The 17,683-nt window shown below is 41.0% G+C and overlaps 1 protein-coding gene across 1 annotated transcript; it reads left to right on the forward strand.

Moving 5' to 3' along the window:
* Nucleotides 1-16,425: 16,425 nt before the first annotated feature.
* Nucleotides 16,426-17,339, forward strand: LOC148025207 (pentatricopeptide repeat-containing protein At2g37320-like). The gene is made up of 3 exons (XM_087693660.1): nt 16,426-16,596; nt 16,727-16,948; nt 17,145-17,339. Exons 1-3 carry the CDS (start codon nt 16,426-16,428, stop codon nt 17,337-17,339), a joined length of 588 nt encoding a protein of 195 aa, XP_087549786.1.
* Nucleotides 17,340-17,683: the final 344 nt, after the last annotated feature.

Here is a 17,683-nt window from a genome sequence, read left to right on the forward strand (position 1 = left end):
GATTTGGGAAGCTTGTGATTCCACTGTGTTATGAGTAGTCTGTAAGGCTGAGAGTTTTTCCTCTAAAAGAGTCTGAAACTCTTGAGCTTCTTTGGACATTCTCTCCTTCTCCTCTGAGACTTTAGTGATCTCTGACTGAGCTTCTGTTAACTGATTCTTCAAAGAAGATATCTCTTCTCTTTGAGTCTCAATCATTTGTGTTTGTTGCTCCATTTTCTTAAACATATCTGCAAGTGTGTCTTTAGCAAAGGCTAACTCTGATATTGCCTTATGCAACTGGTCTTTGGATTGCATCAGCTCTTCATAGAAAGAAGCATACAGCTATTGAACAAAAGCTGTCACTGAAAGTTCAATCGAAATCTGGATGTCTTTACAGAGGAATGGAATGGCATCTCCCGACACTAAAGTGTTCAGTGAAGGGACTGATATGTCCAAGGAACCCTCTCTATGTGGTTTGAACAAATTGTTACATGTGAGATAAGCAAGGAGGTCACTGCCAAATGTAGCAGAAATTGTGACTGAAGGAAGAACTGAAGGAGTTTTATCTGCCACACGCCTCAAGCGCTTTCGCTGAATGACCAGTGGAGGAGGAGAATCAAGATCCTCTATATCAATAGGTTCTGACTCTTCTGAAGGTGGAGGGGGAGGTACTGGATCAGATGGAGGAGGTGGTAGCACACCCTTCTTTAGGCCTGAGTATGTCAAGAAAGCATACAGGTAGGAACCATAGGTGACATTTGTGACATTTCCTCTGGTTACTTTAACAAAATGTTGGTCCATCTTTGTAAGCAGGTAAGTACTCCAATCAATAGCCACTCCTTTTAACACCATCCTGGAAGCTGTGAAGAGCTCTTTGGATAAGTAATGGGATGGTGTTTTGGCAGGCATAAACCTGCCTTGGAGGAACTGACAAACTAACTTCCAAAGAGGATCAATGATCATGGAAAAAGATATGCCTGAAGTGTTTATTACTTTCTTGACATCCAGAATTTCCTTGGTCTGCTTCTGTAACAGCTTGAAAATCTCATCGTTGGAGAATAATTGTCTAGCTGTAACAAAGGGCTCTCCTTTGTAGGGAAGAGATAAAGCCTTCCCTAACCCTCGGGGTGTCAATATCATAGAAGCACCATGAACCAGGCCCGACTTCTTGCTGTATGAGACAAGGAACTCATCACACAAGGATGGATCATCTAGAATCAGTGGGAATGAAGCAGCTACGAAAGTCTCAAGTCTTGCTTTCGCTATAGGCTCAAAAGCCAATAGGGAAGAATAATCCCTACTGACCAGCGGGACATACTGGATAGGAGGAGGAGCGTGAGGTGCCATTCAGATGGAAAACACACACTCCACAACACAAACAATCACAAAGAATGCCTGCAAAACAATTAAAATGGCTATTTCCAAATAAGGACACACACATAGACGTAGCTAACCAATTTACCACCCCAAACAACCCACATCCTAGAAAAATTTAGGCATGACCTCTACACATATGCGACCGAAAACTTCATGTGATGCAACAAACAAGCACCCAAAACCCCGTATCAGGCAAGAAAGAAAGAAAACTACAAATCGTATTCATAATCGTAGCACATAAACAAACCATAGTACCATAAAAATGTACATTAGGCCCTAACCATAACCTTGACCATCAGTTTCAACTCAGAGGACTTTATGTGCCCATCCCACGAAGCGTGTTTATTAAAAAGGGGAAAAAAAGTGCAGTGAGGGGGAAATTATTTTAATGAAGGGTTCATTTTAAGAAATTATTAACAATGGGTGACATTTTATTAGGTTATAAACCTTAATAAGAAAACGATGGTTCCTTATTAAAATTTTAATTACAAATTATTAGGGTAAAACGGTGCTTAAACGAAACCCGGACTACGATTCCCAAACTAAGTCTCTAAATACAAATTCATTAATTAAAAATTAATAGTGATGTGGAGCACTTTTTTACTAGTGCGTGCTTTTTTGTGACGACTAGTTCATTTTTATTAACAATTAAGATGCCTCTTAAGCGCATGTAGCGCGTGCAAAGAGAACGACTGGTTGATTTTAAATTATTAAAAAACGTGTGTTTAGCGCGAATGCGCGTGGAAAAGATGGGTGAATATAGTTCATTTTAGCAATTAATTGTGGTTAAGGGGTAATGAAAATAAATAAAGCTCACAAAATAAGTACATGGTAGGGGTGTGTATGCAATAAACTGAAGGCGCACGGAGTAGTCCCCAAATGCAATGAATCTAGTCAAACAAAAACAAACACCACTAACTGAAAAAAAATACAACACCTTAGTGTTTTTGTTGATTCTTATCTCATTTTTATTTTTATTTTGTATTTGGTTTGTTTATGGTTTTTTTTTAAATTTTAGATGTGTTTGTATTTTGTATATTATTTGATTTCACGATATATGACACATGAATATGTTATGAAGTGTAGGAGTGAATTTTGAGCCATTTAGCAAGTGTCAACAATGTATGTTAACTCATCCATGATTTTCCAACTGATTTAAAATTTTTATGAGGTGAAGTATTAAAATTTAGGGTTTTTTGGCTTTAAATAATACTTTTGTCTTTTATGAAAATATTTTTAATTGATAAATTAGTGGAAAAAGGGATAGGGGATTTGTAGAAATTTTTGGATTTTTTTGGATTTATTTCTGAATTTTCACTAATTTTTAATGAATTTTACTGATTTTGTATGTAATTTTGAAGGAATTTTCAGATTTTAAATTTTCTACAATTTCTTGTTTTTTAATTTTCACTTTAAAAATATTCCAAATAATTTCACAAATGTTGTAAATTTTCAAAAAAAAAATCTATAATTTTTTTTATTTTTAAATGAATTTTTGGAATTTTTATGTGTTTTATGTTTATTTTTATGTGTTTTTATGTATTTGTAGGTTGGAAAAATAAAAGACGGTACCCGGGCTGCGTGTGAACAGCAAAGGATGATTGCGTGTGAACGACTGATTGAAATATTCCACCGCAGGGACAACACTACAAGGGAATGGGGCAATAGCGACGGCGGATATCGGCGTCGCTATAGGCGTTGCTATATGCGTCGCAATTGGCGTCGCTATTTGCGACACCGCAGGGAAAAAAAGCGCGGCTGAAACCAGAGCGCCGTTTTCATTTTGTTTTCTTCACCTTTTGAGAGCGAGAGCGAGGGAGAGAGCCAAGGCTTTGTGAGAGAAGAGGAGGAAGAGACTTGCCGCCGCCGCCGCCGCCACCGCCACCGTCGTTGTTCGTGAAGGAGAGGAGGAGCCCTCGTTGCAAAGAGAAGCCGCCCACGCTCGCCATATCTCATTGGTGAGTCTCCCTCTCTCTTTCTTTTACTTGTTGAAGGTTTAAATCGTTCTCTTTAGTTTGTTTAGGAGAGGAAATGAAAGAGAAGGAGAGGGAGAGGGAGAGAGAGGGAGAGAAAGAGAGGGAGAGGGAGAGAAAGAGAGGGAGAGTGCATTCTCTCTCTCTCTCCCTTTTGCTTGTTTAATGTTTAAATTACTTTCTTCTTTGCTTGTTTAGGAGAGGAAACGAGAGAGTAAGAGAGAAAGAGAGGGAGAGGGAGAGGGAGAGGGAGAGGGAGAGGGAGAGGGAGAGGGAGAGGGAAAGAAAGAGAAAGAGAAATAGAGGGAGAGGGAGAGGGAGGGGGAGGAAATAGGAGAGGGAGAGAAAGAGAAAGAGAGGGAGAAGGAGGGAGAGTGCATTCTCTCTCTCCCTCCCTCTCCCTTTTGCTTGTTTAATGTTTGAATCACTTTATTTTTTGCTTGTTTAGGAGAGGAAATGAGAGAGAAAGAGAGTGAGAGGGAGAGGAAGGGAAAGGAAATGAGAGAGGGATAGAAAGAGAAAGAGAGGGAGAGTGCATTGTATCTCTCCCTCTCCCTTTTGCTTGGAGGATGTTTAAATCACTTTATTTTTTGCTTGTTTAGGAAATGAGAGAGAAAGAGAGATAGAGAGGGAGAGGGAGAAAAAGAGAAAGAGAGGGAGAGGGAGAGGAAGAGGGAGAGGGAGGGGGAGGGGAAGGAAATGAGAGAGGGAGAGAAAGAGGGAGGGGGAGGGAGAGGGAGCGAGGGAGAGGGAGAGGGAGAAAGAGGGAGGGAGAGGGAGAGGGAGGGGGAGGGAGGAAATGAGAGAGGGAGAGAAAGAGAACGAGAGGGAGAGGGTGAGGGTGAGAGAAAGAGAGGAAGAGAGGGAGAGGGAGAGAAAGAGAGGGAGAGGGAAGGGAAGGAAATTTAAGATAATATACGTATTGATAATGGTATGCAATGTGCTTTGCATACAGCCACGTACTTTATCAAAATGAACCCAAAATTATTGTTATAGAAGAAGAAACCCTTAAATTGAGTATAGGATAATTTCTCTCAGGTCTTATGACTATGAGTAGAATTGATTGAAATAAATTTTATTACTATAGTTATAAAATTTCATAGATGGCGCGCATTAATTTTAAAATGGATTACTTATACTCAAAGCCGAGATATAACAAAAAATTATCTACCGGGACAAACAAATCGTTGAGCATGATACAAGGCCGAGATATAACATCGGAAAATCTCTCGACTACTATATACAATGCAAGGTTTATGGTCAACTTGCAACTTGACGTACATCTCCATAAAGCTATCCATTTAAGCCTTGTTTGCTGTAATGTAGATAAGATGGCAAACGAAGAAGGTCCTATTGTTCAAGACCGCGAGTCGTATCTTAATCAGCGTGTCCCATGTCCTTGCTCTCAATGCAAGTTGGCAATTAGACGAAAACGCCGATTGTCTATAGAACACGTACGACGATTTGGCGAGTTTCAATCTGAGATCACTGATCAGGAGATTGCAGACTTTCAGCAAACGGTAATTTGAAGTTAGCATTTTTCATGCATTGTACTCTCAAGCTAATTGAAAACCATACACAATAAGATTGGGTCTTGTTGGTAAATTTTGTATCCAGGGGGGTGATGTCTCGACCCAAGGGGGAGTGCACCCTTTGCGGCCAATTAGAAGAGTTCGTGGACGTGCGATGGATGGATTGCAGGAGCCAATCGACCACTCGCAAGGCCCATCTATACCGTCAATGCCAGAGGAGACAGACAACCTTCCCGACTTACCTACAATCTTGGAGCCTGAGATGGAGGCAATGATCGATGCATTGATTCCCATGGATGTTGAGACATCTGACCCGCTCAGAGAGGAAGCATCCATACCATTATATGATGGGTGCCGAGTATCTCGGTTGAAGACATTGCTTGCACTCTTAAGTGTGCAAGCAAAATACGGTTGGAGCGATACGAGTGTGACTGAGTTATTCAGGTACCTTGCACACAGACTTCATTGTTTTTTTTTTAAAACAGTATTATTGCAAACATGGATAGATTTTTCAAGGTGTTTTATGATTTTTTCAGGTTATTGAAATATCATATATTGCCACCTGCAAACACCATGCCTGAGTCTCGTGATGATGCGCGACATGTTTTACGGAAGCTTGGCATGGACTACAATAACATCCATGCATGTATCAACGACTGCATATTGTTTCGAGATGAATACGAGACTATGGAGACATGCCCAAAGTGTGGTGCTCACAGGTATCGACATGACTTGCAAGGGCAAACCATCCCTCAAAAAGTCCTCAGACACTTTCCGCTCATCCGAACACGGTTGTGGATGAGATGGAGTATTTTGGGAATTTGCAAAGTATTATTACGGTGGATTACCGTAGCTTCTCCATGATAATATTCGACGTGCAGTGGTTCAAAGTGGTACTTGGAGGAGCTGGCGCAACAGTTCGACGAGGTCCATCTGGATTTCTTGAAATAGATTCCGAAAAAAAATGGATGGATTTGCGCGACACCTTTGTGTTGCCGGCCCATTGTGAATAGGTGCAACTAGGCATTGCTTGCTAATTGTAATACGACATGGTTTATGTCACAATGGTTTGAAGACGCACCTTTTTCACAGTCAGCTTCCCGCCCAAGGGTGTTTCCACCTTTTCTTGGAACAAGGCCTGTTATGACAGGGAATTTCTTCCTTTTCTCCCATAACAGTTTTGTTTATTTTTTCTTTTTGTTTTTGTGTTTTTTTTCTCTTTTTTTTTCTTTTTTTCTTTTTTGGTGAAAAAGAGAATGGTAGAAAAACCATATGTCAGGACCAACCTCCCCACCGTTGTTAGATTAGACGAGAAGAGAACAAGGTCGGGTTGAGATGTTTCTGCGAGGGGTTAGCAGAATGAGACCGCCTCATGAGGAGAATCATAAAGGCTATTAGAAGCACGATGAGAAGGACAGTGCAACGCCCAAAAGGGAAAGGATAGGTCGATTGTGATTGTCAAGATCCCCGGGGAGAAAAGTACATCTTCAAGCGATAGCCATTGATCAGGAAAGGATCATCAGAGGCATCAATGGTCTGTACCTGAACAGAGCCGTTAGAATTGACAGTAAGTACCTTGTATGGGCCCATCCACTACTGTTAAAGCTTGCAAGGAAACTTGCCAAATCTTGAATCATAGGCTAGAACAAGATCGCCTTCTTTGAACTCCTTGTGCTTGATGAAACTGTCATGATAGGCCTTGCGTCGTGCTTGAGTGGTTTCCAGGCACTGTAGGGCCATCCGCCGTATCTCATCCAAGTATTCCAAGTGCAGGAGACGGCGTTGCAGTGACTCACTATCTCCCAAGCGTTCTTTAACTGCCACTCGCAAAGGCGGCAATTCCAGTTCAACAGGGAAGACGGCTTCGGTACCATACACTAAAGGGGTCTGTCCTGTAGCTGCCTTATGAGAGGTTCTGTATGCCCAGAGGGCCTCTGTAAGTCGATTGTCCCAGTCGCGACGATGTGCGGCAATCGTTCTTGTTAGAATCGAGCAGAGAATGCGATTGGTGACTTCAACTTGGCCATTGGCTCTCGGGTAATAGGGAGTGGACTTACGATGGCGGATCTTATATAGCTCTGTCAGCTCCTCCATGATTTTGTTAAGGAAATGAGTGCCTCTGTCACTCACCAGCTCAAGGGGATTGCCAAAACATGTGATAATATTCTCGTATATGAACAAGGCTACGCTGTTACCATCGTCCCGCTTCAGGGCTTTAGCTTGATACCACTTTGTGACATAATCCGTACATACTAGGATGTATCTGTTCTGCTTCCGTCTGGTGGGTGGATCAATGGGACCCACGAAATCAATCCCCCACTTCTCGAATGGATTTAGGAGAAGAATGGGTTGCAGTGGTATGGCACTTATTTTGGTGGGTGTCCCCATTCACTGACAAGCATCACATCTCTTACAGTAATCATATGCATCCTTGTGGAGGGTCGACCACCATTATCCTCCTAGTAGAGCCTTCCTGGTTGTCGCTTCTCCTGCGATGTGTCCACCACAGGGTTCGTCATGGCATGCTTTCAATACTATGCCAATTTTATCCCTTGCTACACATCTTCATAGCACTTCATATTTTCCTCTTTTGTACAGTGCACCACCTAGCAAAGTGTAGGGGGCTGATTCTAACAGAAGCTTCTTATTCTCACGGCTTGAAATGCCAGGAGGATACTATTGAGTTGCCAGGAGGTTGGCTATGTCTGCATACCAGGGAGTAACTGTTTCAATTAGAAACAAGGAAGCATCAGGAAGGTCTGGATCATCATGTTCCTCTTCTTCTGGTTGAGGGATCCGTGATAGATGATCAGCTAGGATATGGGAACGACCAGGCTTAGTGACCACTTCAAAATCGAACTCTTGGAATAGGAGTAACGATCTCATCAGTCGTCCTTTAACATCTGCTTTGTTCATCAAGAAGGATAGGGCTTCATGATCCACGTAGAACTTGAAATGCGTTGACAATAAATAGTATCGAAACTTCTCCAGTGCAAACACCATTGCCAAGCACTCAAGCTTTGTCACTGTGTAGTTCCATTCCCTATCAGTGACCTTTTGGCTTGCATAATATATCTATTGATCTAATTTAGAGGGGCCCTTTTGACATAGAACAACACCTAACCATTCGACTGATGCATCTGTGTGCACACGGAACTCCTTCGTCCAGTCAGGAGGTTGTAAAATAGGTGCTTGGATTAGGCACTGTTTTAGGGTATTAAAGGCTTCTTCACAGTCATCAAAGGAAATCTGCATCTTTCCTTAGGAGCTTGTGCAGAGGGGCTTCCTTAGTTGCAAAATGTGCAATAAATCTTCTGTAGTAGCCCACATGGCCAAGAAATCCTCTCAACTGCTTGAGGTTTGTTGGTGCTGTTAAAGCGGCAATCTTTTCAATCTTCGCCGGGTCTGTTGCAATCCCTTGTGCAGAGACAATATGGCCCAAAAGAACTCCTGATGAGACCCCAAATACACATTTGTCGGGGTTGAGAGAAATCCCATACTCGCGGCATCTATCAAAACATTGCTCGAGGTGTCCCTAGTGCTCGCGGATTAAGCTATAGACACAAAAATCATCAAGATACATCTCAGTGAAATCATGCAAATGATTCTGGAAGGCAGCCATTATTACTCGTTGGAAGGTGGCAGGAGCATTATAGAGCCCGAATGGCATCACTCTATAGGCATAGGTCCCCCATTCTATGGTGAAGGTTGTTTTGGATTGGTCTTCTTCTGTGATTTGGACTTGGTTATATCCGCTGAATCCATCCAAGAGGGAATATAGCTCATGGCCTACCACTGTGTCCAATAGTTGGTCGGCAAAAGGGATAGGGAAATGATCCTTCTTTGTCTTCGAGTTCAGCTTCCGAAAGTCTACACATATTCGAAGTTTCCCATTTTTCTTTGGTACTACCACAATGGGCGAAACCCATTCATTGTTAGCCACGGGATAAATGAACTCTGCTTCAAGAAGTTTCAATAATTCAGCCTTCACCAGAGTAGAGTAATTAGGATTCATACGTCTTTGTCTTTGCCTTACAGGTTTGGCATCAGGCTCTAGGTCAATGTGATGTTGACATACTATGGGATCAATCCCCTTTAGGTCTTTGTATGACCAAGCAAACACATCTAAGTTCTTGTTTAATAAGTCTCGTAGGACCACTAGTTCTTCTTCTGAAAGATTGAGACCCACTTTTAGGTGACGTTTAGTACCGTCAGTATCCAAGAACTTCACTTGTCTTTCACCTTCCACTTCGCGGATGAATGTCCCACGGATTGCTTCTGGATAGAGGTCTAACTCTTTCAAGAGAGTAGTATTCTCGTCTGATATTCCGCTAGAACCAGTGTCCTCCTTCTGAACAGATGACTCATTTGTCTGTTGAGGCTGCTAAAAGGATATGAGAGCTTTGTTTGCTTCTGTGTGAGTGGTGATTTCTTCTAGACTTAGGTATTCATCTTCAGAGGATGCATCCAGGAATGTCACATAGCACGGACCTTCTAGAGGCCAAGGCTTTGATAGCTCTGGCTTCTGTTGGCAGGGGGCATCATCATCATCTTTTCTCTAGGCTGAACGGTTAGGGCGACAGGAGCCACTGGTGAACTTAATTTTTATGCTTTTAATCCATTGCTTATATAGATTCTGCATACTTTGTGGTCCATTGGCCAACCCAAATGGAACCATGGTCATTCCATCCAACACCGTGAGATCTTCGGCCTCTCAGGCCTCTGTAGGGACATCAACAAGGTCGTCTGCTATCCTTTGCAATAACTGCCAAGCAATAATCTTCTCTCAAATTGAAAAGAATTTGGAGATCAAACAATAATATGTACTCCTTGTCTTTAATTGGGAAAGTAGGAAAAGATGGAATGATAAGGCTTGAAGGACTATCAGATGGCTCATCGACCTCTATACTGCTCTCTTTAATTACTATCTCTACTTTGAATTCAGCAACATCCAGGTCCTTTGCAACTAATGCTTCCATCTTGGTGTCTAGTTGCTCCACAACATCAAATTCATCTACTATCTCTTTAAGAAGGCAACAACTAGATAATTTTGAGGTTTCTTTATGTTTTTCATTAGATTTTAGAGGGTTTTTCACAAGGGAAAATACAATGAATGTAGTAGACGTAAACATAAGCCTGCATTTTTTTGGGTGTAAAGACCATAACTCAGTAGCATAAAATCTATCAAGAGAATGATAACCACATTTCTTGGTAAACAAGGACTTCTCACTGCGTGACCTTCCAACAGGGGTATGAACATACTCCTTGGAATCCAACTGAACAATATGATATGCCAATTCTTCAAACTCTGCAAAATCTTCCTTGCAAAAGTCCTTTGAGAAATTAAGAACTTGATCAAGGTCCCACTCTGGATTGAAAATCTCCCTAGCTGTTGGATAGAAAGCAATGACAATATTGTTTTCAATGAGAAAATCCAAAAGCTTCTCAAAGGCTATAACATCTGTAATTTGAGACAGCCCTGGGACCTTCAGAGGAAACTTTGAAACCTTTCCCTTCCTTGAAGCCTTGCCTGAACCTTCAGTTGTCACTGACATATGAGATGCTATTGAAACATCTCAGGCAACTGACTCCTTTGTCATTGTGGGCTTAAGGAATCTTTTCCCCTTCATAGATGTGGAGGTAGACATGTGTGACATCTTTGTTCCTGACATCTTCTTGAGATACAATAGCTCTGCTTTAGACTGCTTGCCTATACAATGTGAATATCAACGTATAAGGCTCTTGAAGTGCAACCCTCGCTCCATGTTGGACGAATAAGTTATACAATGTGAATAGAAGAATTTAGGAATCTCCAAATGCCACCATCACACCGTTTCGGTTCGCAAAAATAATAGAAGAGAACTACCAAATGCAAAACTAATTGAGCAAGGGTAATGAAGCTCAATACATAGCCAAGTAGAATGAATACGTCACTGACAAAGGTAGGTTACATGCATGATATTTATACCATTGGATGTATCTCTTTCTGACACATTGAGTCTTCTACTAGTCTCAGTGCTAGTTGTTCATACATATACCGCTTCTTTCTACTTTTTCATTCGTCTTTCTGCCTTCTCGGCTTGGGGTTAACACACATATCTTTGTTAGAAGAAGAAAAAAGATCCATGCATGTGTCATTGATTGTGTCTTATTTCGTGGGATTCATGAGTTCGCACGAGAGTGTCCTGTTTGTGGCGAATCAAGATACGAAGTGGAGATGAAGTCAATGGATGTGCCTCGTAAGGTTTTACGACATTTTCTGATTGTTCCACGTATAAAACTTATGTTCAAGTGTAAGTCTATTGGAAAGCTCATGTCATGGCATGCTAGTCATCGTTCAAGTGATGGAAAATGGAGGATCCCTGCAGACACACCGGCGGCATGGCAAGATATAGATAATTTGTGGCCCATTTTCAAAGAAGAGCCAAGAAATTTGAGATTTGGTTTAGGTATGGATGGAATCAATCCATTTGGCATCAAAAGCACATCATACAGTGTATGGCCAGTGGTATTGGTGAACTATAATATTCCTCCATCCATGGCAATTAAAAAGGGACATGCAATGTTGTCCCTTCTGATTCCTGGAAAGCACAAGGTAAAAAACATGGACATTTACTTAGAGCCTTTGATTAAAGAGTTAGAAATGTTATGGGAAGGTATTGAGGTGCAAGATACAAGTGCATCTGCATCCTCTAGAGATTTCACATTGAAGGCCATGTTGTTGTGGACCATGCACGACTTTCCAGGATACGGAGAGTGTTCAGGTACATGTATATAACTCTATATTTGAAATTCAAGACTTGAATCAATTGCATTTTATTAATTCACTTGTTTTTTCAGGTTTAACCACGTCAGGATATCATGCATGTCCTATTTGCGGTCCCTCTCTAGTTTCCTCTAGGCCGGCATGTTTAAAGAAGGTTATTGACGACAATCATCATCGATTTCTTCCTATTGGCCATCCCAAATATGTTCTCCCTACTAATGAAATGACTCCACAATCTCTAACCATTCGAGATTGGAAGGAGAGATGGATTAATGCCGACAGCCACCCTCCACTCGGCATGAGTCGGTAAGAAGTGCATTTCTCTCGATTGACTTTAAAGTATTTAGCATGATGAATTGTTTACATAAGATATTGTTTGTTTGTTAGGTTCTCTATATTTTTTCGTCTTCCGTACTGGACTGAACTCAAGATCAATCACCTGTTGGACCCCATGCACATATTCAAAAATGTTGTATCTACATTATGGGATCACTTGATAGGGGCTCATGATTCAGTTAATGTAAGGGAGGATTTACGTAAGATTGGTTGCATGAGAGGAGCCTGGCCACGCATTGGACCCAGAGGAAAGATTAAGCTACCCCATGCACCTTGGATGTTATCAAAGAACGAGGAAAAAATAGTGAAGGAACAAATATATAGCTTTCGAACACCCACAGGATGTATGAGATGTCTCAAGGGAGCCTTCATAAAGAAAAAGAAAAGAGGTGTGGAGCAACTATCTGGTTTGAAGTCCCACAATTGGCACAAAATGATTCAAGTAAGGGTATCTCTAACCATGAATATAGTAATTAGTGAAGTAACTATGTGTAAACTTTGGGGTATGATGAATTTTTCCTCAACTAATCATTTGATCTATGAATATTGTTTACATTCAGTTCGTACTTCTTACTAGCATATCCCATTATGTATCCAAAGATGTATGTGATATCATTTATAAGATGGGAGAGCTTGTGAGGTGTGTATACATTGTATTTTTTCATTATATATCTTTGAATTTCTACAAAAAAAAAAACAATTCTCAAATACATCTTGACAGATACGTGAGCTCGAAGGAAATTGATCCAAACACATTGCAAGATGCTCGAGTATTATCTGTTGAGGTGGTTTGTTTGGTGGAGGAAATTTTTCCTCGATCCATTTTAACTACTCAATTACATTTATTCGTACATTTGATTGATGAGATCGCACTTTGTGGGGAAGTTCATGTAAGGTGGATGTTTTTTCTTGAACACTTCATGAAAACCTTGAAAGATTTTGTGAGGCAAAAAGCACGGCCTGAAGGAAGCATGGCTGAGGGTTGGTTAGTGCAATCATCCTTTGTTTATATCTCTGAATATCTTGCTGAAGTGGATCCCTCTCAACCACGACTATGGAAAGATGATGAAGACTTGAGGATGACCTCTATAGTACCTCAAGGAAAAGGAATGAGTAAAGTGCTAACAAAAGAAGAACTTCGTAAAATGTAGGTTAGAAAGTGTTGGTTTTTCTTCAATCTTTGTGTTGCTTTAATTTGCAATGTTGGTTAGGAAGTGTTGAAAGAGAGAAATGGAAGAGAGTGTTTTTATATTTTTTCTTGTGTTGGTTCTCTTCAATCTTTGCAATGTATATAGGGTAGGAAGTGTTGAAAGAGAGAAATGGAAGAGAGTGTTTTTATATTTTTTCTTGTGTTGGTTCTCTTCAATCTTTGCAATGTATATAGGGTAGGAAGTGTTGAAAGAAAGAGAAATGGAAAGGAGTGTGAAGGGGGATGCTTGTTTTGCGTGATTATAATTTTAGAGAGAGAGTGAGAGAGATAGAGATGTAGAGAAAGAGAAATGAGATGCTTGTTTTGTTTGGATTGTATCTTTTGTAAGATCTTTCTAAACTACATATTCATCCACAATGATATTTCTAGATGTAGAAATACTTCTTTTTCTAGGATCATAAAAGTAAAATGCTTTGGTGATGTTACTATTACTCATGAGAATACGTTTGAGAGATTTAGAGTCTAATTTCTTTCTATGAGCATAAGTAATGATTCCAAAAACTTTCAAACAACTCACTACTAGCGTTTGACCAATAAAGGCTTCAAAAGGAGTTGTGCCTTTCAAGGCATAGTGGAAGATCGATTAACTGTTATAAAAATGTATGTGTGTGAGCATAGTTTAGAGCCAACCTCAAATATAGATAAGTTTAGAGCCAAACTTAAAGAGATAGGTACGAAAATTTAAAAAAAAAGACCTGAAATATATATACTGGAGTGGTCCCAATATACAATATAGAATCATTATTAAATTATCATTCCATTACATTGCAGTCAAGATGTCTAGCACTCACGACCAACATAGTGGGGAACTTGAGGCTTGGCTCAATCAACATGTCCCCTGTCCAAACACGCAATGCAAATTGGCCATTTGTCGGAAACGTCGTTTATCAATAGAGCATGTGCAATGGTATGGAGAGTTTCGAGTTGAGATAATTGACCAAGCAGTCTTGAATTACGAGATTGCGGTAAGTTCTCTCTCATTACTATATGACATGTAATTGATTTAAGTATAACAGTTTGGGGTTATCTTAGAAGTTAGCTCCTTAATGTCCTTTACAGGGTCAGGGCCATGTCAATACATTGCAGTCCGCAGATCTCTTGCGTCCAGTAAGACGGGTTCGTCTGCGCTCTATACAAATTCTATCTGAGATAACTAACTGTCTCATAGAAGGTGATAACTCTCAACCCCCTTCTATGGGTGAGAATGCTGGAGACATGGACGATCCTCCTGCTTTTTTGGAGCCCGAGTTAGAGGACATGATCGAATCATTGCTTCCGACGGACTTGGAATCCCAAGATCCTTTAATTGCAGAGGTTGACATTCCATTGTATGATAGGAGTCGGGTATCCCGTTTGAAGACACTTCTTGCATTGTTGAGCATGCAAACAAAGTATGGATGGAGCGATGCGAGTGTGACAGAGCTATTCATGTATATTATGATGTGTATGATTCTTTATTGAAAGCCATTAAAATGTGCTATGTAGTACTCTAATAACGTGCTTCATTGCAATTTGTAGAACGTTGAAATCTTACATTTTGCCTACCCAAAACATGATGCCTGAGTCTCGTGATGATGCAAGACAAGTGCTGCGAAAGCTAGGCATGGATTATAATTGCATTCATGCTTGCCCCAATGATTGTGTTCTCTTCCGGGGAGAGTTTGAATTGTTGGCCACATGTCCCAAGTGCGGTGTGGACATGTATCGAAATGACTTGCAAGGACAGACTGTTCCGCAGAAGGTTTTGAGGCACTTTTCGCTGATACCACATGTTCGTCACATTTTTTGGACCAAGAGTTTTGCAAAGTTGACTACATGGCATGCAAAAAATCGATGCACTGATGGTGTACAGCTTACACCAGCTTACTCAGAAGCATGGCATCACATTGACGAGACTTTCCCTGACTTTGCAAAGGAGGCGAGGAATCTATGATTTGGACTTGCCATGGATGGGGTAAATCCTTTTGGTTTATGTTCCACCTCCTATAGTGTATGGCCCGTGGTCCTTGTTAACTACAATATACCGCCATGGCTGTCCACCAAGAAAGGAAACCTTTTGCTCAGCTCTCCTGGACGATACAAAGTCAAGAATATGGATGTCTACCTCTCTCTACTAATTGATGAGCTAAAGGAGTTATGGGAGGGAATTGTAGTGGAGGACATGAGCAAACATATTGGTAGGCGATCCGCAACTATAAGGGCAATTCTTATGTGGACCATGCATGACTTTCCAGGTTATGGAGAATGCTCTAGTAAACCATGTTTTCTTATTTTGCTAGTTTTCTTTGAGCGATGTTGATGTTATGACATGCCTCATTGTACATGTGTGTTCTGCAGGGCTAGTCACATTAGATTACCATGCATGTCCTCTGTGTGGACTAAGGTTGGATTCTCATATATCAAAATCTATGAAGAAGATGGTATTTGAGGGACATTGGGCTTTTTTGCTAGAGGGTCATGTCATGAGAGAAGGATTTCTTGGTCGCCCTCCTGCGAGAATGAACGCACTGAGCTGGTTTGATCGCAGGATGGTGGACCAAGAGTCGCTTCCTAGTGGAATGTGACGCTTCTCAATTTTCTATGAGCTGACTTATTGGAAAAAACTAAAAATTAACCACCTTTTAGATCCCATGCACATTTTTAAGAATGTGGGTAGCTTGCTATGGGACCACCTCACTGGGCAACGAGACACACTAGGAGTGAGGATGGATTTGAAAGCAGTGGGAAAGATGGAACCATATTGGCCTGTAAGTGGCGTCGATGGTCGAGTGCAATTGCCGCGCGCTCCTTGGGTTTTGTCTGGCAATGAAGTGCGACGAGTAAAGGAAAACATCAAGTCCTTTCGCACGTCGACTGGCCTAATGCGTTCTCTCAAGACAGCATTCACAAAGGATGACCAACTAACAGGACTCAAATCCCATGATTGGCATAAGATGTGTCAGTTATGTGCAGTATGAGGCTGCGTTGTCGTATTGCTGCACATTCGAGGTGTGAAAACCACCCGAAAGTTGTGTGTGTGATTTGATACTTTGTACATACTTAGTCGTTATGTTTGCTCTTTTATTTTATGTGGGTAATATAGTGAAGAGGGGTTTGAAGCAAGAGGAAGAAATAAGTCGTGATGAGCAGCCATACACGATTGCCCTTCAAGCTTGTGGTGCACTTACAGATGCAGAAGCTATTGTTTGGGAGGAACAATTGTCTCTACTTGGATTTCTGGAAATTGGCCAGATATTGCATCATGATGCTTGTATGAGGGGTTATACTTCAGATGTCTTTGTTGGCAGTGGCTTTGTGAGTATGTATGGAGCACATGGGACCATACAAGAAGCAGAGAGTATGTTTATTGGCTTACCATTTCAAAATGTCATATCATGGAGTGCAATGCTATCATTGTTTGTTGAACGAGGTCAAGGAGAGAAGGTATTGAATTTATACTGGTAGATGCTAGAAGAGGGTGCTGATCCAGACAGGCAGGCATTTGTAATAACCCTTCGACAACGCTGAACATGGTCTCAATGAGGAAATACTGGAATGTTTCCAATGTCTACAGCTGGATGGTATTTCTGCAGATGTTGTCACATTTATTATCTGCTTGAAAGCATGTGGCAGTAGAGGAGCCATAAAAGCAGGTCGAGAGATCCATGCTGAGATCAGGAAATCAGGATTAGAAACATATTTTTTAATAAGAAACATGCTGATAGACATGTATGGCAAGTGTGGCTTGTATGCAGAAGGGCTGGAATCTTGTCTTGAAATCACTTTCACATGTTGGGTTGATTAGAAAGCTGCGGAAGAATGGATTTTATGCGAACTTTAATAGTCTTGATGAGTTGGAGAGGCATTGTAAGGAACTCTCAGAGAGGAATTCCAAAGAAGGAGCAGCACTTAAAAGCAAAATGGATGAATCTGGACAATTGTCTTAAGTTGGAGTTATGTATATGCAACAACGGTAGCAGTTTTCATTTCAGAGTTCAAGTTTCACAAATGACACTGTGCTTAATCTAAATATTCAGTCTACTGAAGACGAGCCAGCCGAGGATCAAGTGCTGTATGTGGAGCATTACAAAGGAGCTGTAACTGCATCATTGGATATGGAGCAGTCTGAGCATGATCACTTGCAACCCAAGGATGGTGTTTTTTTTTCTGGAAGATTTACAGCATGACAGTCGGGAAGATTTTGTCAAGTGTCCGTCAATTTAAGGAACTTGTGAGAAAAGTTACTGCCGCTTTTCTATATTTTTTTAAAAAATACTGCGTATTGTATGGCAAAAAAGGGGGGAAGATGGTTTTTTTTGGGGGATGGAAGCCGACAAAGGAAAGAAAAAAGCTCTTTGGCGGATCACGAGTGGGGTCTTGGTTCCTCTCTCTATGATTCCTTTTGGGGACTGTTGGACACAATGACGATCGAAGCGAGAAGTGGAGGCTATTGTGACAGAGAAGATCATTATGCTCGTAGAAGACATGAGGAAGGAGAACTGACAAGGAGTACCAGAGAAGGACGCACTAC

Source organism: Lygodium microphyllum, chromosome 15 (genome assembly GCF_053477565.2).
Source record: "Lygodium microphyllum isolate KBCC chromosome 15, Lygodium_microphyllum_v1.1.10, whole genome shotgun sequence".
Classification (NCBI taxonomy): domain Eukaryota; kingdom Viridiplantae; phylum Streptophyta; class Polypodiopsida; order Schizaeales; family Lygodiaceae; genus Lygodium; species Lygodium microphyllum.

Bases quoted from the DNA above. Each gene is read 5' to 3' on its own strand.
- LOC148025207 (XM_087693660.1), top strand. From the start codon at position 16,426: ATGAGGGGTTATACTTCAGATGTCTTTGTTGGCAGTGGCTTTGTGAGT. The intron at 16,597-16,726 runs GTATTGAATTTA...CAATGTCTACAG, and splicing joins AACGAGGTCAAGGAGAGAAG to CTGGATGGTATTTCTGCAGA. The intron at 16,949-17,144 runs GTTGATTAGAAA...TTTTCATTTCAG, and splicing joins AAATCACTTTCACATGTTGG to AGTTCAAGTTTCACAAATGA.